A 19,591-nucleotide genomic window follows, 5' to 3' on the forward strand; every position below is an offset into this window, starting at 1 on the left:
CCCAGCCTTGTGGCGGCAGACAGAGGGATAGACAGGAAGTAAAATGTAGTCAATTTTATTCCTCTTAAACCACAAAATAGAGTCTTTGGTTGTACAAACGTCACTAGTTACAGTCTTGCCGACGGGTCCCGGCGGGGAGGGGCGGTTAGTCAGCGGCTGGAACTCCCGCTGGGTCTCTTGAAAACGCTAACACCCAGGTTAAAAGACTCGGGGTCAGGGTGGCGGTGCGGCTGGCAGGGCCCTCCCCAAGTCGAGAGGAGGCACCAGGAGCCTCTAGGAGGGCACAGGGCCCAGGCCACGGCGTCCAGGCCTCACGGGCCGCCGGCTGCTGCACAGTGTCACCTCCTCGGGGCCTGCGGTGGCCGGCGAGGGTCTGCCCAGGAGCACCACGGCCACTTCTCCAGCCTCCTCCTGTAGGCCTGGTGGGCAAGGCAGGCAGGCCGTGAGTGATGGGGGTGGGCGGTCAGCCTGAGCGCCGCCCCGGGGCCGAACCAGTCGACTCACCAGGGCTGGGAGACGGTTCCAAGGACCTCAGCTCCTCAGCAAAGTCTGGGGACTGCGAGGGGGAGAAGGGTGGGGTCAGGACCGCCCCCGCCCCCAAGAGCCTGAGTGGGGGTCCCCGCGCCCACAGGCCTCGAGACAGGCAGAGAGAGGGGTACGGGCCAGGCTAGCAGGTGCGCGCGGCTGTCCTGCGGACGGGCCTGGTACCTGCAGGTCATGGACAGGTCTGGAAGAAGGGAGGGCTGCGAACACCCTGTAGTCAAACTTCCTCCCAGACAAGGCCTTGGAAGGACAGCGTGAGGGAGAAAGGCAGAGAGCGTGAAGAGGGGGGTCTGGGGAGGGGTGCAGGGCAGGCAACAGCTGTGGCTCCTCACCAGACGTCCAGGGGAGCTGCTGGTCTGGGGCCCAAGGTCTGAGGGGATAAGAAGTGGGCGTTGGGAGAGGTCTGAGCTGTGGGGCGGGCCCCCCGCCTCTGCCCGGCCACAGACCTTCTACGGGGGTGGGTGACGGGGTGGGTGCAGGCGAGGGGGCCTCGGCCAGCCGCTCCAGGGGCCCGCGCCTGCTCCGGCCCTCCTGGGACTTGCTGAGAACCATCTGGGCACGGAGGGCGTCCTGCTCCAGGGACTTCATTCTGCGGGCCAAGGGGAGGCGGTGTTGGGTGGGCCGGTGGTGTGACCGTGGGGCTGGGCTCGGCCTCACAGGGCCACCAGGGCCTCACCTCGCTGCCCTCCAGAGCGCACGCTTCTCGGCCTCCAGGGCTCGCCGCTCGGCAGGGGACAGAGCCCGATCGGGCACCTGCATGGACAGCTCCGGGCTCTGAACGCGGAGCCGCTCCTGCTGGCGGCGCTCGGCTTTGGCCGTACGCACCGGGGCACTGCCTCCGGGAGGCTGGGGGGACGAGGGGCTGAGCCTGGGAAGGGAGACAGGGCGGGAGGGGCCGGTGGGTGGGGTGCAGCCAGCACAGGTCACCTGGCAGATGGCGGGGACCCCCCCACTCAGCTCAGCTTACCCTGCGGCAGGACTGGCCCAGGTCGCTGGCTCCTCCTGCTCCTCCCCATCCAGGTCCAGGGCGAGCCCGCCGGCCTCGGCCTCCTCGGCCTCCCGCAGCAGCTGCGCCCGCTTCTGCTGCAGCTTCCGGGCTGCGGGCGGCGGGGGGGGGGGGGTGAGGTGCGGGGCGTCAGGAGGGACGTCCGCCCGGGCCTTCCTGCCCGCCCACGTGGCCGCCCTCCTGCCCGCCCACCTGCCACCTACCTTCCTCCTCCTGCATCTTACGCAGGTCGTCGGCACCCACCAGGGACACGCGCTTCGGGGGCCCCTCAGCCTGGGGCACCCGCACCTCCAGCTCAAAGTACTTCTGCCGCTCACGGAAAGACAGCTGCTCCGGGGAGGCCGTGGCCCCGGGAGTGGGGGGCTGTGGGAAGTGGGTCCTGAGACCTGGCGCCTCCGGGCACGCGGCCTAGAGGCCCTCGCGGCCGAAGGGCGGGCTGCCTGCTGCGTACCTGGGTGGGGGTGTCCTGCAGTGGGTGCGGGCCAGGCACAGCGGCGAAGGTCCTGTAGGCCTGCTTCACGTTGGTGGGCAGTGCATCGGGGGGGGGTGGGGCTGGGGGCTGGGGAGGGGCCACACGTGAGCCGAGCAGGGCCAGGCCAGCTGTCCCCGCAGCTGCCTCTGACTGCCGTGCCCTGTGGGCCCGAATACCCTCAAAGTGGGGTCCCCTCTATCCCTGGGGACCAGAGCCTTGGGTCAAGCCCAAGCCAGGCTTCTCAGCAACAGGCAGGGGCGGGGACCAGGAGGTGGCACTGGGGTTCTGGTAAAGGGCTGGGGGGTGGGGTGGTGCGGGGCCAGAGGGGCGGCGGCCGGGGTGGGTGTCCAGGGGCACAGGGCCGACACTCCCCAGTCTGCCGTCTGCTGAGAAGGGGCAGAGGCTGCCAGCCTGCCTGTGCTTACCCCCCACCACGGGCAGTAAGAGTGGGAGTGCCCTGGCCTGGCCCTCCCATGCAGCAGACCCGGGGGCCTCAGCAGGACCACGCTGGCCCCCAGGGACTCAGGCACAAGTGGGCAGGTAGAGGTGAGGCAGCCCTGAGCCCCTATTCTGTCCAGGAGCCACAGGGAGCCGGCCCCCCCCCCGCCCCCACCCTGCCAGGCACCTCTAGCTGGGGGAGTGCTCACAGGCTGTGCCCTCACAGGAGGGGCAGCTGGGGGGCAGGGGCCGTCCCCTGGCGCCCCCTCCCTGGGTGGGGGCGCCCCACGCACCTGCTGGCAGCTGGGGGAGCAGTGGCTCTCGGTCGTCTTCCCTCCTGTCGCCCCAGATTGTACCTGCAGGGGTCAGGCAGTGCTGGGGTGAGGGACAGGCAAGGCTGGGGCCCCACGAGGAAGAGCTCTTGGGGTAGGGGGTGTTTGCCCAAAGCTGCTGCTCCATTCCCCAACCCAAGCCCAGCCCAGAGCAGGTGCACGATGGCCTAACCACGGGTCAGCCAGCATGAAACTGTTTTCCCTAAGGGACTTGGAGTCCGCCAGGCTCCCCTCTGCCCCGATTGTTCGAGGGAGACAGGAAAGAGGCTCTCCCCACACAGGGGGCGGCGGGGGGGGCAGCTGTTCCATGAGCAGCTTCCCCTGCTACCCGCCCGAAGGTATAACGGGGGTGAGCCAGGGAGGCCCCGACTGCCCTCTGCCAGCCCAGAGGTAGGCCCCCAGCCCTCCCCGGCCTCCCCACTTGGCTGCTGGAGGATGCACTGGAGCCCACCGGCCCTTCCCGCACAGCCCCCACCCTCCCTGCGGTGCCTCCTAGAGCCCAGTGGGCGGCCACTCGCCTCCCTGAAGGCCTCTGGAGGACAGCCGGCTGCACACAGCCTCTGGGAGGGCTATTCACAGCTCATGGGGGAGGGATGAGACCCAACTATCCATCCTGCCCGGTGCCTGCCGCCCCCACCCCTGGCCCTGGTCTCCCTGGCTTCTTGGAGCTGCTCCAGGCTGTTCCCGCCCAAGCCCACCATGACCCACCCCCCCCAAAGGCCGCCGGGGCCTCCGGCTGCCCGTGTTCCCCACTCTGCAGCCGGCTCGGTGAGTCTGGGGTGAGGTGGGGGCTTCCCGGGACCCGGGCTGAGCCCTCTGCTGCCTCAGGGCTTGGCTCCAGAACGAAGAGGGACTTGGGCCAGATCAGGAGGCAGAGCTCCGGCGTGGGCGCCCATGTCGTGTGTCCCCTGTTAGGCCCTGCCTGCAAGCCCCATGGCCCAGGGTCTCAGTGGCGAGCAGGGGCTCGGGCAGGGGCAGGACAGAGCTCAGATGGGGAGGTGGACAGCAGGCCAGGGACGTGACTCAGACACTGACCCTCTGCACGCTGCCGGCGCCGGGGACAGCGGCGAGAGTGCGGTAGTCCAGCTTGAGGCTCTCCGAGCTCAGGCCCTGGGGGGCAGAATCCACAGTGCTGCGAGGGGCTGGGCCTGCACCCGCGCGGGGGGCTAGTGGATGCCACCAAGACTGGCCTGCAGCCACCTGCCGCCCGCCGCACTGTGTCCGCCCTCAGGCCCCGCGGTTCTTCGCTGGGGGGTGGGGGGCAGCCAGACACTCACCACGGCCTCTAGTCCCCACGGTGGCGTCTGTCCCGGCAGCTCCTTCTCCTGTGGGCAGAGAGGATGCCGGTCAGGGGCTGCTGGCCTCGGACTCCCTAGCCCCGGGGCTGCCAGCTGCAGGCGCTTCTGACCTTCGCGGAGCCCTCCGGGCTCAGCTCACGGTCGATGGAGGAGATGCTTTCCAGACTGTTCCGGCGGCCGAGGCCTGCTGCGAAGGGGTTGGCGATGACGCCTGGGGACACCTGAGGAGAGGAGCAGGCTGAGGGCGGGGACCCCAGTCTCGGGGTCCCCTCCAATTGTTGGCTGGAGCCCCAGCCGTGGCGGCCGCTGGGGCAGGGAGGTCTGTGAGCGGTGCCGCTGGCCATAACCCTGTCTGCAACACGGGGTGGCTATGGGTCACAGAAGCACGTCACGGGCACTGGGGGCCGTTCCAGCACGGGGCAGAGCAGGGAGGCCGACTGTGGACACTGAGCCGTGGGCGCCTGGTGGCTGTTTCTGGAATCTGCAGCACCCAGAAAGGACTCTGAAATAAAGGCTGTGATGCAGGAGAAGCCTGGCGGCTCTAAGCAGGGAGAGCCCGCGGTCCGGCCGCCAGGGCTAGGGAAGGAGGCCGCGTGTCCCACCCACAAACTGTGCTGTGACCGCGAACCCTGAAAGTGATCACGGGTGACGAACACACAGACGAGGGCGACATCTCGGCCTGGCTGAGAGCAGGAGCCAGAGCGGGGGGCGGCATGGAAGACCCCCTCCCCCACGGGAATGGCCCCCACGGACGGGGTGGCTGAGACACAGACCCGGTGCGGCGGCCACTGAGAAAGGCCGAGTGCGAGAGAGAACGCGGTGGTGGCACCCCAGGAAGCAAGGCCAGGAGGGCCCCCAGCTGGGGAGAGGGAGCCCAAGGCTGAAGGCATCGAGCAGACATGGGGATAGTCGCGGCAGATGGGGCTGCTCCTGCGGGGGTGCGACCGCCGTGAGCTGTGGACAATGACCCTAGAGATAGGGCTCAGCGGGGACAGCCGCGATTCTGATGGAAGCAAATTCAACAACACTAAGGAACCCACCTTCCCACCTTCTGGAATATGCTGGGCAAAAGGCTGCACGGAGGCCCTGGCGTGGTGGGGCCCTCGGTCCGGGGAGGACAAGGTGCGCAGCCCAGCCGAGTGGAAAGCACCCACAGGAGGCCGCCGCCCGGTTTCTCTCGTCAGGGAAGGCTGCACGTGCACAGGGAAGGGCTGTCCCGCGGGGCAGGGCGTGCGCTCTGGTTTTCGCGAGTGGGAGCTGCTCCCGCTTCCTGGCCTCAGGCCGCGGAGGCCCCAGGCCCAGACCTTGGCTTCTAAAGACCACTTTCCAAGCGGAGCCAGTGCTCCCTGGCGAAGCAGGACGTGGGGCTGTGCGGGAGACCGGGGCACGAGCCAGGGACACAGAACCAGCAGCCATGGCGCCACACCGGCCCCGGGAGGCGCCACACCAGCCAACGGGGAAGCCCCTCAGCGTGGGGAAGGAGCCCCGAGTCAGAACCCGGCTGCGGCCGCCACCGTGCTGCTTGCACCGGTGAGGGAAACGGGATGGGGAACCCCACAAAACACCACACGGATTTCACAGGGGAAAGAGCCACTCTGCGGTGGGAAATAGGGCGACAGCCCGTGAAGGCCGCTGAGGACGGGACACACCGCCACCTGTACGCCCGGTCAGTGGGCTCCAGGCGGCGGCGGTCATCCCAGCAGAGCTGCGCCCCTGAAGCCTGTCTTGTGTGGCCCGGGGACCCTGCACTCGGTCAGGGTTGGCAGACGAGGGAGACGGGGCAGCCAGATGGTCGTGCGCCCCCGGCCCGAGGGGATGCTGTGCGCGAGGCCTCGGAGGGAGTCTGCGGCCTGTTCGTACCGCTCTCCTCCAAGGTGAACGTCATCTTATGTATTTGTGTGTTGCAAAAACAAAGAATGGGGGGCGCCTGGGTGGCTCAAATGGTGAAGCCTCTGCCTTCGGCTCAGGTCATGATCCCAGGGTCCCGGGATTGAGCCCCACATCGGGCTCCCTGCTCAGCGGGGAGCCTGCTTCCCCCGCCCCCTCTGCTGCTCCCCCTGCTCCTGCTCTCTTGCTCTCAAATAAAATCTTAAAAGAAAAGCAACAACGGCAAGAGAACCCCAAACGCACCCCACGACGGATCGGAGTGGGGCGTGGGGATGGCCATCGGACTCCTCGCAAGAGCCGGCTGTGGTCTGGGCTTGGGACCACGTAAAGGCGCGCTCCAGCACAAAACCCATCTTTGAAACCATCCTTAAGACCTGAAAACAAGCAAGGCCGACTGTATACCAAGTTGGTGCCGTAACACACAGAGCTAGTTCACGTGACTTGAAGACTCGGTATTTTGGTGACGCGTCCCAGTGAATAAATAAATCTCAGGGACACGGGACCTTACCTCGCTCTCAGAGGCCTCCTTAGCGGTAACGTTGCTACTGCACTTTGAATTGTTAGTTAGGATCACGTTACTTGGAAAGAACTTCAGTATGAGAAAAAGAGACACAAACATAAGAATCACAAGTTAGTGAAAACCCTGCCCTCCTGGTTGGCCCAGTTGGAGACGCCTGTGACCCCTGATCTCGGGGTCAGGAGTTCTAGCCCCACGTTGGGCATGGAGCCTACTTGACAAATAACAGTACAAACTAGCGGCTTCTCTCTTTCTAGAAATATCCACATTCCAGGCTCCGAGGGCTCCCAGACCCGGCCGGGCTCTCAGTGCCGGGGACCCCTGGAAATGGCCAGCTCCAGGGCTGGGACAGGAAGCACCTGGACACCTGCGCAGTCCGGAGAGCAAGGAAGCTGTCAAGTGACACGTGTCAGGCTGAACAGACAGCTGCACGCCCCCTGGGGGCACTGAGCACCAACATGCAGAACATACAGACCCGCGAATTCAGCAAGAGAAAAACACTTCAGACCTCCCGGGCCTCAGCTCAGTCCCGAGAACATGGACAAGATGAAGGGGACCAGGGTGTCCTGCAGGTCCGGGTGGCGAAGCTGGGGGGAGGTGCCCCCTGCAGGGAGCGGGGCCCAGAGGAGGCGCGGGGAGCACCGTGCCCTTGCGCGAGACGAGGAGGGCAGGGGAGTGAGGACGGGGCGCCAGCTCTCCGGGGGCGCCGGTGAGACGCGCTTTGGCCAGTGAGAGCCGGAGGCCAAGGACGTGAGCGGAGCGCGCCCACGTCCAGTGCGCACAGGCTGGCGGGCGGGGGGCGGCTCCTCGGTCGGAGCCTCCCTGGAGCGCTGAGAGGAGGCACAGAGCCCAGGCGAGCCCACCGGCTGGGTCTGCGAGGCCGTGCAGGTGCCCGAGGAGGCCCCGGCCACGGAACAGAGCCAGCAAGTGCACACATGTTCTGCCCAGGCAAGCCCTGAGTTCCGAACCCAAGCAGACCTTAGACTCTCGGCAAACCCGGACTCCTACAGGGTCAGATGCGCTCACATTCAACAAGGGAAAAACCCGGCAGAGGAGACGAGTTTAGGGAGAACCGGGGTGGGGGGCGGCGAGCGGAGCCGTACAAGTGTCCTGCCCCCGCCCCGGGGCTTCAGACACAGAAGCCAACAGCCACGTGCACGCTGAAACGGCCCCTTCAAGTCGGCACAAGGCAGGGCCACTGGCCGCCCTCACGGTCCCCTGACACCGGGCTCCCGGAGCGACCGGCAGGGCCTGACCGGGACGCAGGGTTTCCAAGCAGCTTAGCAGGAGTACGGAAAGCAGAGCGAGGCGTGGACGTGCCGGGGAAAGCGCGGCCCCGCGGGAAACGTGTTCTGAAAGCAAAGGTAACTGTCGAGGCCCCGCGGACTTGTCAGAGAACCCGGCGGGCTCATCTGGCAGAGAGAACTCGCTTCTCTGGAATTTTTTTTTAAATACAAAAACCAGGGCACCTGGAGGGCTCAGTCATTAAGGCTCTGCCTTCAGCTCAGGTCATGGTCTCAGGGTCCTGGCATCGAGCCCCGCATCGGGCTCTCTGCTCGGCGGGGAGCCTGCTTCCTCCTCTCCCACTCTCCCTGCTTGTGTTCCCTCTCGCTGTGTCTCTCTCTGCCAGACAGATAAAATCTTTAAAAAGTAAATAAAATAGGAAAAACCGGCAATGTGACCAATTAGGGATCAAAGCACACAGGAAAGCAACTGTATTTACGACCCAAGGAGCACGTGAGGGAGGCGCCATGTTCCTAACCCGCGGGGACGACGGGAGCAGGGTCCCCACTGCTGACGTGACACAGCCGTCCAGCCAAGTGCAAGTCCCGGAGGACAAAGGAAGCGCATGACGGCGTAGGGTAGGGAGGGCCTGGGGAACGGGGAGATATTCCAAAGGGAAACCCCAAGTCCACAAGGCACAAAGGACAAGATTAGAAGACGTAATTCATAGAAAACTCAGATTTCTAAACCCTCAAAGAAACCAATCTTACAAATTACAAGCGACAAAACCACGTGCATCCCATGAGACAAAAGCCCGACAGGCAATCACGGGACAGACAGACAGACGTATGCGGGCGCCCAAGCTGGGGGCCGGGGATGGGGGCACACGGGGCAGGCCTGCCGATCTGCCCACCGCTGGTCCCCAGGACGCCCTCCCGCACGCACGAACTCCGCAGAAGCCAAGGTGGGCTGCCAGGCCTGCTGGCCACTGTGCTGGGAAGCCCCCGGCAGCCGCCCGCGGGGCACAGCCAAGTGCGTGCACCCCACTTGGAACCCGGCGGGGCTCACACCCTCCGCCGTGCAGCGGTTTTCTTCCTTCTCTTCAGAGAGAGCTTTAAAATCAGCAAACGTGCTCATCGAAACACCTCTGAACACACGTAACAGGTCAACAAAGGTAAAGGCGTCCTTGGGACTCCTCGGCCCAGCCTCAAGGCCCAAGAGAAACTCAAGGCCCAGAAACCACCAGGATTCCCATGAAGACGGACGTGGGGGCACGAGGCCCCCAGCACAGTGTCCAGGCCCAGAGCGCGGGCTCCCTTCCCGTCAGCGGACACAGGACAACAGATAAACCTTGTCGGCGGTGACCCCCACCTCAGGGACCAAACACCCCCCCACAGGCCAACCTGCAGTGACCGCCTTGTCCCTCTCCAGGTGAAGAGCCCTCAGGGGCCTGTGTGGGCTGCGGGCAGGAGTGGCCGCGTCAGCTTCCACCTGGGGGCTCCGGGGACAGCAGTGGGCAAGGAAGGACTGCGTGGGGAGTAGGGGGCCCTCCTGCGCGGAGGGGACGCCGAGGCTCAGAAGCCAGAGCCGCTCAGCATGCAGGCCAGGCCGAGGGTCAGGGCTCTGGGGGGCCGGACACTGGTGCCCCCACACCCCACCCGGAATGGCTAATCTGAGGCAGACGGTCCCAGGGAGTACCCCGTCTAGGGAGGAGCCGCCAGCAGGGTACAGGCCCTGGACAGGCTGGGGGTCCCTGGCTGGGTCCGAAGGCGCCATCCTGCAGGGCCGCGGCCTCACCACGCGTCGGATTCAGAGCCCCCTCACCCCTGCCCAGATGCTGCCCGGCTCAACCACACACCTGCTCTCGTGGACTCCGCCCAAGGCTCAGTGTGCTGTCAAGCGCAGGCATCCAGGAGCGCAGCCTGACCCTGCGGCGCCCCGCCCCCCGGCATGCACACGGTCCCTCATCACGCAAGCCGAGCCGCACACGCACTGACCTCGGCCGGGACTGTGGGGCTGGCGTCGAAGCCGTCGCAGACGAGCACGGTGAGGGTGTCGCCGACGCCCCGCAGCAGCTGCACTGCCTCGCCGTGGGTCAGGCCGAGCAGGCTCTGCTGGTTCACCTCCAGCAGGCGCAGCCCAACCCGCAGCCGGCCGTCGCGCCCGGCCGCTCCCGTGGGGCTCACCTGCAGAGACCGGGCCTCGCGCTCCAGGATCCGCCAGGACCCGGGCCCTCGTCCCCTCCCCGAGCGGCTGGGTGCTGCGGGGATGGCCGAGGAGGGGCCTCACCTTGGAAATGAAGATGCCCTCGTCTGTGGGGTCACAGGGGTTCCCTGCATGGCCCTTGGCGCCCCCTCGAATGCTGATGCCCAGCTTCTCCCCGGGGGCCTTCTGGATACAGAGTTCCCGCATGCCTGGGGGTGGTGGGTCCCTCCTCACGAGCAGGACCAGCTCCAGGCAGGGCCGAAGCAGGGCACTGACAGCCTCCTGGTGCGTGGCCTCCCGAATGTCCTGCCCGTTCACTGCCAGGATGCGGTCCCCAACCCGAAGGCCGCTGCGTGCAGCCAGGCCCCGGGGGAGCACCTGTCGGGAGGGGGATGCTGAGCAGGCTTGGAGGCCTTGCTGCCCCGCAGCCAGGCTGGGCCCTCCCAGCACGGGAATGCCTGTGGGGCCTCATCTACCTTGGAGATGAAGACGCCAGGCTCCTGGATACCAAACGGGTGGCTGGAGTGATCAGAGCCCCCGACGATGCTGAGTCCCAGGGGGCCCCCGGCTCTCGGCAGGCAGATCTCCTGTGGGTACCAAGGGGCCTGAGGGGCTGGCTGGGATGAACCCGCTACAGCAGCAAAGCGGGGCCTCTCCAGCTCAGAGGGCATCGGGCCTAGGTGGCTGCAGTCAGCTTGTCAGGGATGGTGGGGGGCTGAGGAGGCGGGGGCATCCCTGCCACCTCACAGCACACGAGCACACAGAAGGCCACATGGGGACTCAGCAACCTACGAAACAGGGCCCCAGAGCGGAGGGCGCAGAGCCCAGAAGCACCCGCTTTCCCACCTGAGGGGCGGATGCACCACAGCAAACTTTACGGGGGATTAGGGTACAGGCAGGCAGAAGCCTGGGGTCTTACCTCCACCGGGTAGGGCCCCTCTGAGGCAGCAGCTGGCAGGCCAGGGGCCAGCCTCAGCAGCCCGGACTCCCCAGGGGTGGCAGTGACCACGGCGGTGGTGGCTGCAATGGGGGGCGGGGGGGAGTGTGGCAGAGGGCTGGGGGGAAGGGGCCCCCCGGCCTCCCGCTCCAGCAGTAGGGCGATGGTGGGGGAAGCGGCGGTCAGCAGGGAGACGGCGTGGTCGTGCCTGGCCTCAGTCATGTCCACCCCGTTGATCTGCAAGAGTGTGGCCAGTCAGGGTGCCCTGTGGTGAGTGGAGCGGAGGGGCAGTGAGCAGGCCCCCCTACCCCCACTCACCGAGAGGACACGGTCGCCGACCTGCAGAGTGCCCGCCCGGTGGGCAGCGCCCCCCTCTGCGATGCGGGAGATGAAGATGCCCTGTGGGCGGGGGGCGGGGGGGAGAGCCAGGCCCAGTGAGTCCAAGTTCCGTCCTGCCCCCTGGCCCCAAAAGACCCCCTTCCCCACACCGCAGCTGCCTCACCCCGTCACCGGCCCGGTAAGGCGTGGAGCCCTTCCCGCCGGCGATGCTGAAGCCCAGCCCCTTCTCGCTGCGCACGAGGCAGGCCACATGGCGCTGGCGGGGGGCCCCAGCAGACTCTGGCTGGAGCAGGGGCAGGCGCAGGCCGGCTCCCCGCCACTCCCGGGGGCTGTAGTCGTCCTCAGGCCGCAGAGGCGTGACAGTGATGGCATTCTCGGGCTCGACCATGCGTTCCCGCCACAGCCGCATCCGCACGGTGCTGCCCGCGCCCCGGAGGGCCTCCACAGCCTGGTGGTGCTCGGCGCTGTGCAAGGCCACACCGTTCACCTGCGAAGCCCGACGCCCATCAGGACAGGGCCACAGCCCCGTGAGTGCTCTATGCACCCCTGTGCGGACAAGGCTCCTGGTGGGCTCACCATGCCCATGGCCTGAGCGGCCCCCGGGGGTGCGGGCAGGGTAGGACGCGAGCCAGCTGATGGGAACACAAGGGTGCCCTTCCCGCTGGTCCACACCTAGGTCCCCAGCCCTGCAACCCCTGCCACCTATTCCCCATCGAAGCAGTCCCGCAACTAAGGACACCCGAGGGCCCTGGCTATCTGAGCCCGGCTCGGTGAGGCTCCTGTCCCACCGCCTGTCCGTGGGCCCCTCCAGATCCTCAGGCTCCATCCTGGTGCGTCCGCATCAGCACAGGCACATGGTCTCCCTGGAGCCCTCCCGACACACCTGCCAAGGCTCCGGGGCAGGACTAAACCTCCCACCCAGCTTGCTGGAGGGCTGACCACCTCCCTGGCCAGCCTCCAGGGGCAGCATCTGCTCCAAACACAGCCGGGGCCCTTTGCGTGAAACCTGAGACGTGTCCCTGACTCACCTCGAGGAGCTTGTCACCCACTCGGACCCCGGCCTGGGCTGCAGGGCCCTCTTCGGACACCCGGGAGATGAACACACCCTGGGGAATGAGTGGGGCTGAGCAGGGGGGGAGGACGGAGGCCGCAGAGGGCCCCGTCCTGTCCTGCTGGGGGAGCAGCTGGCCAAGGCCTGGAAACCCCCCGTGGAGCCTGCAGAGACGCCCAGGGGCACGGGAAGAAGAGGATGGGCCAGCGCTGTCATGGGCCAGGCTCACTGCGGCCAGGCCCACGGAGCCAGAGGGCCCAGGTCAGTCTCCAGGTACGATCTGCAACCCCAAACCCAACAGGGTCGAACACGGGAGTGAGGCAGAGCGCGGAGGAGAGCGCCAGCGCCCCGCACCACCTCTGAGCCATGGAGCTGGTCCTGGGCCGGCAGGCAGGGGCCCAGAACAAAGCAAGCTGGGAGGTCTGAAGGGGCGGCTGGAAAACCCTCAAAGCCATAACCGGCTCTTGGGGAAAAGAGAGGGATGTTGGGAAAAGGGTACGGCCCCTCACCTCGTCACCCCCCTTGTAGGGTGTAGAGCCCCTGCCGCCGGCGATGCTGATACCCAGGCCCCCCGTCTGCCGCACGATGGTGAGCGTCAGCTGCAAACAGAACACACGTGGGCCGTCTGGGGGCTGCCTGTGGGCCTGGCACGGCGCGAGGAGGGCCTGGCTCTGCCCAGTAGCAGAGGAGCCCCGTGCGGCAGGGCACCGCCCGGACGGAGGCCGGGGTCCTTGCCCCCACCTCCAGATGCCGCCTCGGAGCCCCGCAGATCCCGAGACGCCCTGGCACCCCGACAAGACCGGCTGCCTTCCCAGGCCCCAACGCCACGTCCATCCGTCCATCCGCATCAGAGGGCACCCTGGCCCCACCCGAGGAGGGGGGCAGCAGCACGGACGGGCCTGCGGGGCAGGGGTTAGGAGGCGCGAGAGCCCACAGCCCAGGACCCGGAGCACAAGCAGAGAGCGAGTACAGACCTCCTCCTCCTCAATGCGCGCAGGCTCTATCAGCAGGTTATTGGCCGGGTCGAACGACACCCCCTGTCGGACGGGACCAGCATGCAGTGAGCCACGCCCGCCACCGCTGCAGCCGGCCCCCCGCGAGCAGCAGGGACAGGAAGCACCACACGAAACCGCCACCACTGCAGCCAGCCCCTCCCCTCCAGCCCCCAAGTGTGGCCGCCACCACCAAAGGGGGCAGAGTCCGAGGGGTGGGGGACCCTGCAGCGGGCAGAGGCCGTGTCTGACTGTCCCCTTAGCTGCCACAGCCTCACACCCGTGCTCCGGATGTAAGCTCGACGCCAGATGCACAGAAGAGTCGGGGCACCATGTCCCCAGGGAGCAGCCAGGGACAGGACTGGCCTGAGGGGCCACAGTGGCCCAAAGGAAGCTCTGAGGAGGACCCAAAACAAAGCAGGAATCCAGGCAGCAACGCGCGGCTGCCAAACCCCGGGACCCCAGTCCAAACGCAGCCCAGGGAGACCCTGGAGTCAGCAGGCCTTGGGGGTGTCCGCCAGGCCTGGGACGTGGACCCAGAGCTGCTGTGCCAACTGCCGGAGAGCCCAGCACGGACCGCGGCCCGATCAGGAGGAGCTGGCACAGCCCAGCCCAAGTAGGTTTGTGAGCGGAAACCCACCTTCACAGAGGGCGCGGGCACCAGGGTCGCCGCCTGCTCCTCCTCCTCCTCCGGCTCGGCCTCCACGGCCTCCTCCTCCTCCTCCTCGGGCTCTTCCTCTTCCTCCTCTTCCTCCTCCTCTGCCCGCGGAGCCCAAGGCGCGTGGGGCCCGTTGTGCCAGCCCGAGGGCGCTCCGAGGCCTTCACCATCAGGCTGCGCCCCCTGCAGCAAAGCCACGACGGCCTCGGGCTGGGGCAGCTTGGAAATCTTGAAATGCTTCTTGTAGTGAGGCGTGTCCTTGCGGATGAGGCGCTGTCTCCCGCCAGGCAGGGGCCAGGGCGCATCCTCGCTCTCACCATCCTCCGCGGGAGGCAGCAGCAGCGTGTCCTCCGCGAAGCGCACCGTGGGCTGAACAGAGCCGGCCGTGAGGAGGGACCCCGAGCTCGGGGCCGGGAGGAGCCCCCAGGAGGCCCAGCCGCGTGCGCACGGCCCCCACCCCCCATGTCTGCCCGGCCCCCGGTGCCAGCCTCACCTCTTCGTAACTCTCCTCTGCGGCCTCCTCCTGGGGCCCGGGGGCGGCTTCCTGCAGGCTTGGGCCCTCGGGCTCTCCCTGGGAGGCTGTGCCGGCAGATGGCTGTGAGTCCTCGCTCACACCGGACTCGGTACTCAGCCTCTTGTCCTGCAGCGGAGCGAGCGCGGCTCAGTCCACGGGTTGCGCCCTGCACAGGCGGGGGCCGGCCGTCCCAGCTCGCGGGGGAGCCACACCGCCACCAACTCAACAGCTGTGTGCCACGGCCCCTCGCAGACCTTCCCCCGGACAACCGAAGGACAAGGGCCCATGGGCTCCCAGGAGACGCGCTCCCGTCTGGGGAAGGTCCGGGGCCTCACGGGCGCGGGAGACTGCAAACAAGCTGCAGACAGCAGCCTCGCGGGCCAGGGGGACCTGCCCTACAAGCCCAGCTCTCCCTCGGGATCCCAAAGCTTCCCATCCCGGCCCCTGTGGCCCGAAGCCTCCAAGAGACCAGGATGGGGCGGGCGCTCCCAGCTCCTGACGCCAGAGCCGACCCTGCCCCCGCTGGCTTGCATGAGCACCCCCGGCCCTCGCTCTCCGTCCCCCGGGCCACCAAGAACGCGGGCGCCTCGGGCTGCCCCTGCACATCTGTATGCCACATGCTCCCCCCACAGCCCCTGTGCAACACGACCCCGCCCCGTGGGAGAGGGGCGCTCGGCCCCGGACAGCACCCCCAGCCACCCTGGGGCCTCAAAGCCCCACACCCAGGGTGACGAGACGCTCAGGGCTCCCGCAAGGTACGAGCCTGCGGGGCCGGCGTCCCCCCTGTGCCGAGCGGGTTCCCACAGGCACCTCCTCCAGGGGCGAGGGCGAGCCGGACTCCGGCCGGCGGGAGTGGGCTTCTCCTCGGCGCTCCTCCACGCCCCTCTTGAGGACCTTCAGCTCGCCGGGGTGAGGCGTGGCTCGGCGCTGCAGGCCCTGCGGCGTGCACAAGGGCGCGGGGTGGGGCAGGCAGGGGTCAGGGGAGGGCAGGGAGGAGGCAGCCCGCCCAGGAAGCCCCCCCGCCATACCCGCTTCTCGGCAGCAGCTCCCTCGGCGTCATCACCGCATGCGGGGACCTCCAGAAACTGGATGACGCTGACGCGGCTGGGCGGGACGTCGCTCCGGCTCTCCGAGGGGCTGCTCTGCTGCCCCGGGTCCTCTGCGGGAAACCAGCGTCAGTGCGGCTGGGCTTGTCTGGGGCCGGACACGCCCCCAACCGCACTCCCCCTGCCAGCCCATCACCAGCAACCTACCGAGGCTGGGCGGGGGCTGTTGGGGCAACAGGTAACACGTGAGCACCTTCTCCCCGGTCTGAGCGTCGTCCTCGGTCTGGAACCGGAGCATCGGCTGGGCCTGGTTCTCGGCCAGCCAGAGGGCCTTGAGGTTGAGGTGCGTGAGCGCGAACGGCAGACTCCGCAGCCTGGCGGCCGGAGGGCACGGTCAGCGCGCCGGCGGCCGGCGGGCACGGTCGGCTCGGCGGGGGCTGGGCAGGGCAGGCGGGCACTCACCGGTTCCCGGCCACGTCCAGCACGTGCAACTCCGCCGTGTGGGCGAGCTCGGGCGGCAGGGCAGCCAGGCGGTTGTCCCTCAGGGAGAGAACGCTGAGCGCAGCGCAGCCTCCGATCTCCGGCGGCAGCGCCTCGAGGCGGTTGCGGTCCGCGTTGAGGTTGGTCAGCTTGGTCAGCTTCCCCAGCGAGCGAGGCAGGGCCTGGCCAGGGAAAGGGCGGGCCGGGGGTCGGCAGAAACCTTCTGGGCTTCAGAAGGGGACGGGCGCCCCCCAGGGCGGCCCCTCCCCCATACTGCACCCACCGCTTCCCGCAGAGCACCTCCTGCCAGCGGCCTCCCGCCACATGGTGGCACCCCAGCTTCGCACCCCTAGTCCTGCCAGGCCAGCCGTACCGTCAGCAGGTTCTCCGTGAGAACGAGCTCGGACAGGTTCTCGCAGTCACCGATAGCCTCGGTCACCTCGCACAGCCGGTTCTGGTCCACCTTCAGGATGGACAGCTGCTTCAGCTGACCTGGGGCCAGGGACACGTGGTGCCAAGGGCTGAGTGGGGGGAAGGGCAGCACCCAGGCAGCACCCAGCTCGGAAGAGGGCAGCGCCCCTCCCTGCCGCCTACCCCGTCCTCCTGCTCTCGCCGTCCATCGAGCTCCCCAGCCCCAGAGAGCACAGGTGAGCGCACCTGCGAGCCCGCTCCTGCTCACCATCCCCACCCGCCCCCGTGAGACGCCTCGGCTCCTCAGCTGCGGCACCCGGTCACCCCGACCCCGAGCCCTGGCGTCCTTTCCCCCTCTTGGGGGCCTTTCTAGGAACCCAGGTGGGGTCATGGTCCCCCCCTCGCCCCCGCCTGAGGTTCATGGCCAGCCACGCCCCTCCCCGTGCCCAGGCCAGTGCTGACCGATGCCGTCAGGAAGCCGCTGCAGCAGGTTCTGGGAGAGCAGCAGGTCTGTGAGGAGCAGCAGCCCGCCCAGCTCTGCCGGCAGCTCCTCCAGCCGGTTCTCCGACACGTCCAGGCACACCAGGCGCCGCAGGTTCCCCAGCTCCTGAGGGCAGGCACGGAGGGTCAGGGGATGGCCGGGCGCCAGGTAGGGGCTCCCACACCCTCACTCACCGGGGGCAGTGCTGACAACTGGTTCCGGTCTAGCCACAACTCACGGAGATTGGGCAAAGCCCCGAGGGTATCAGGCTGTGATAACAGATGGGCACAGGGGACGGGCTTGGAGGGACGGCCTGAGGTTCAGTGGCCCTGCCCCGCCCACCACGGCCCCGCCTCTCCGCACCAGTACTTCCAGCTCGTTGCCGCCCAGATCCAGCTGCTCCAGCTTGACCAGGAAAGACAGAGACCTGCGGAACAAACCGCAGGTTTTGCCGGGGCCACGTGGCCCAAGGCGCCCTAGGACCGAGGCGCAGGCAGAGGCTGGGGGGGGGGGGGGACCCGCGCCCACTCACGCAGGCAAGGACTTCAGCAGGTTCTCCCGGAGCTCCAGGGTCACCAGATTGGCGAGGCTGAAAGAGAGATCCGGGTGAGGCGTGTAGAAAGCAAGCACAGCGGGGGGGGGGGGGGCGCGGGGCCTGTCCCCCCCGCCCCCCGGAGGGCACCCACTTGCCCACGTCCCCGGGCAGCGCTTGTAGGGACACGTCATTCAGTGCCAGGTGAGCCAAACTGCGGAGCTGAGTGAAGCCTTCGGGGAGCCTGCACCAGGAGAAGAGGATCCCAGACGTCAAGGACAGGGCTGTGGAGGCCCCCAGGCCCACTACTGCCCCCTGCCGCGGCCACCACCCACCTGGACAAGGGGTTCCCGCTGAAGTCCGCGATCTCCAGAGCTTTGCAGAACTTGATGCTCTCGGGAATCTCGGGTATGTCTGCGAGAAGAGAGGGGCACCGAGAGGACAGGGTCACCATGGAGACGCACGCAGAGCGCCCACACGCTCAAAGCCCTTCCTGCCAGCCCGCAGCTGCAGCCCCGCCCCGCGTCGGGTCCCTCACCGTTCCGGGACACGTCGAGCTCCACGAGCTGCATGAAGTTGGCCACCTCGGGGGGCAGCCGCTGGATCTCGTTGTCACTCAGGCCCAGCTTGCGCAGGTTCAGCAGTCGGAAGAAGGGCTGTGGGCAGGAAGCAGGGTCAGGGGAGGGCGGACTCTGCAGCAAAGCCCCCTCCAGAGCTGACACCAATCACAAGCCACGGACCCCGTGGGCCTCTGCCTGCTCCAGGCCACACAAGAACCCAGGGTCCTGCCTCATCAACCCCGTCTGCAGCAAGAAAAGAAGAGAAAAGCCTGTACCCATGCCTTGCTACACTTCCACTTTGCTAACTTTTGGTACCCGGTCTCTCGACGTCCCCTCAGATGCCTCCTCTGCCACCGTCTTGCCATATGGCCGACCTCGTGAGCCCAGATCTCAGCTGAGAAGTTCACCTGCTCCCCAGCCGGCGGCTCTTCCTTCCCTGTGTGCTCCCCCAAGACTGCCCTCGCCCCCCGGAGCTCCTCTCCTACCCACCCAGGAAGGGAGCCCGCCAGGACCCACAGTGCCTTCTGCCACAGCACCCGACCTCCCTGCCCCGCATCTGTGGCAAGAACTTGACAACTACCAAGAAAAAAAAGGCAGGAAACGAGAAGCACACAGGTTGTCATCCCGGAGGCTCCTGCACACGGCAAGGGACAGAGCCCCCCCAACCAAGCCCCGGTGGGCCACACCCTTTGTGGCACACAGCCCCCAGGCACGGGGCCACCGAGCACCCTGTCTCCAGAAAGGAAATCCTTTTATGACCTGCTTCCTTTAGTCTCCCCCGCCCAGCGGACCAGGACGCGCAGCAGCCGGCAGAGGCGGAGAACCTGCGGACCCGCCTCGGGGAGAGCTCGCCGCCCCAGCGCGGCCCGGCCGAGAGCAGGCCGAGCAGCAGGCGGGGCTGCCCCCCCCCCCCCCCGCCGCGCGGCAGGTGGGTCCCCACCTGGCGACTCAGGTTCCGGCCCCCGCGGCCCCCCGACCCCGCCGCGCCCCGCCGCCCGCTGCCACCTGGTGCCAGCGCCCGAGGCAGCCGAGGCCGGCGCCCAGGTGCGGGCGGCCGCTCACCTTGGGCAGCTCGCGCAGCTGGTTGGCGTCGAGCAGCAGCTCCTCCAGGCTGCGGCTGTAGCGGTAGATCTCCTCCGGCACGGCCTGCAGCGAGCAGTGCCGCTTGTCCACCGACTCCACGTGCCGGTTGCAGCGCCACAGCGGGATGCACTTGAGCATGGTGCGGGCGGGCGGGCGGGCGCGCGGCGCGGGCTCAGACGCGGGCTCGGGCGGCGGGCTCGGCCGGGGGGCGGGGCTCGGTCCGCATGAGCGCCGGGGTCGGCCGGGCGGGGGAGGGGCGGGGCGGCGGCGGCGGCGGCGCTGGGCCCGGGCCGCGCTCGGAACGCTTGGCCCAAGGCGGCCCGAGCTGGGGTCAAGACGAGGGGCGGCGGTGGGCCGAGGCGGGGGCCGGGGGCCCGGGTGGGCGCGGCCCGGCCTGCGCTCAGAGTCTGGGGAGACGGCGACGGCGGCCGCGCATCCCGCCCAGCCCGCTCCTCCGCCGCTGTGCCGCAGCCGGAACAGCCGCCGCTGCCCGCCGGACTGCCCCGCCGACAACCGCCGGCCGCCGCGCAGCCCGCCGGGAAGCCGAGGCCCGCCCTCGCCGCCGGGAACTACAAACCCCACAAG

General features: G+C 68.1%; 1 protein-coding gene across 4 annotated transcripts; it reads right to left on the reverse strand.

Moving 5' to 3' along the window:
* Window positions 1–39: 39 nt before the first annotated feature.
* Window positions 40–19,163, reverse strand: SCRIB (scribble planar cell polarity protein). Of its 4 annotated transcripts, XM_059395318.1 has the most exons (37): window positions 18,986–19,162; window positions 17,902–18,019; window positions 17,699–17,777; window positions 17,518–17,607; window positions 17,364–17,420; window positions 17,195–17,258; window positions 17,026–17,100; window positions 16,813–16,957; window positions 16,313–16,431; window positions 15,922–16,121; window positions 15,667–15,833; window positions 15,442–15,572; window positions 15,224–15,349; window positions 14,393–14,539; window positions 13,882–14,268; window positions 13,224–13,286; window positions 12,759–12,848; window positions 12,227–12,304; window positions 11,362–11,685; window positions 11,178–11,258; window positions 10,842–11,096; window positions 10,399–10,509; window positions 10,007–10,300; window positions 9,715–9,903; window positions 4,200–4,310; window positions 4,069–4,116; window positions 3,827–3,901; window positions 2,753–2,815; window positions 2,001–2,108; window positions 1,753–1,912; window positions 1,511–1,640; window positions 1,220–1,411; window positions 990–1,132; window positions 876–913; window positions 709–783; window positions 505–556; window positions 40–419 (listed from the first exon to the last, which is right to left on the reverse strand). In XM_059395318.1, the coding sequence occupies exons 1-37, from the start codon at window positions 19,142–19,144 to the stop codon at window positions 274–276; spliced, it is 4,890 nt and encodes a 1,629-aa protein (XP_059251301.1). In that variant the 5' UTR covers window positions 19,145–19,162; the 3' UTR covers window positions 40–273. The 4 variants fall into 4 exon arrangements, with proteins under 4 accessions (XP_059251301.1, XP_059251304.1, XP_059251302.1 ...); XM_059395321.1 differs by lacking the exon at window positions 3,827–3,901 and having other exon boundaries at window positions 18,986–19,163; XM_059395319.1 differs by lacking the exon at window positions 13,224–13,286.
* Window positions 19,164–19,591: the final 428 nt, after the last annotated feature.

Source organism: Mustela nigripes, chromosome 3 (genome assembly GCF_022355385.1).
Source record: "Mustela nigripes isolate SB6536 chromosome 3, MUSNIG.SB6536, whole genome shotgun sequence".
NCBI classification, from domain to species: Eukaryota; Metazoa; Chordata; class Mammalia; order Carnivora; family Mustelidae; genus Mustela; species Mustela nigripes.

Excerpts from the sequence above, each read along its gene's own strand:
- SCRIB (XM_059395318.1), bottom strand. The coding sequence starts at position 19,144 with ATGCTCAAGTGCATCCCGCTGTGGCGCTGCAACCGGCACGTGGAGTCG. Across the intron at positions 4,117-4,199 it reads GCCCGGAGGGCTCCGCGAAG|GAGAAGGAGCTGCCGGGACA; the intron begins GTCAGAAGCGCC and ends CTCTGCCCACAG. Across the intron at positions 420-504 it reads GGAACCGTCTCCCAGCCCTG|GCCTACAGGAGGAGGCTGGA; the intron begins GTGAGTCGACTG and ends CTTGCCCACCAG.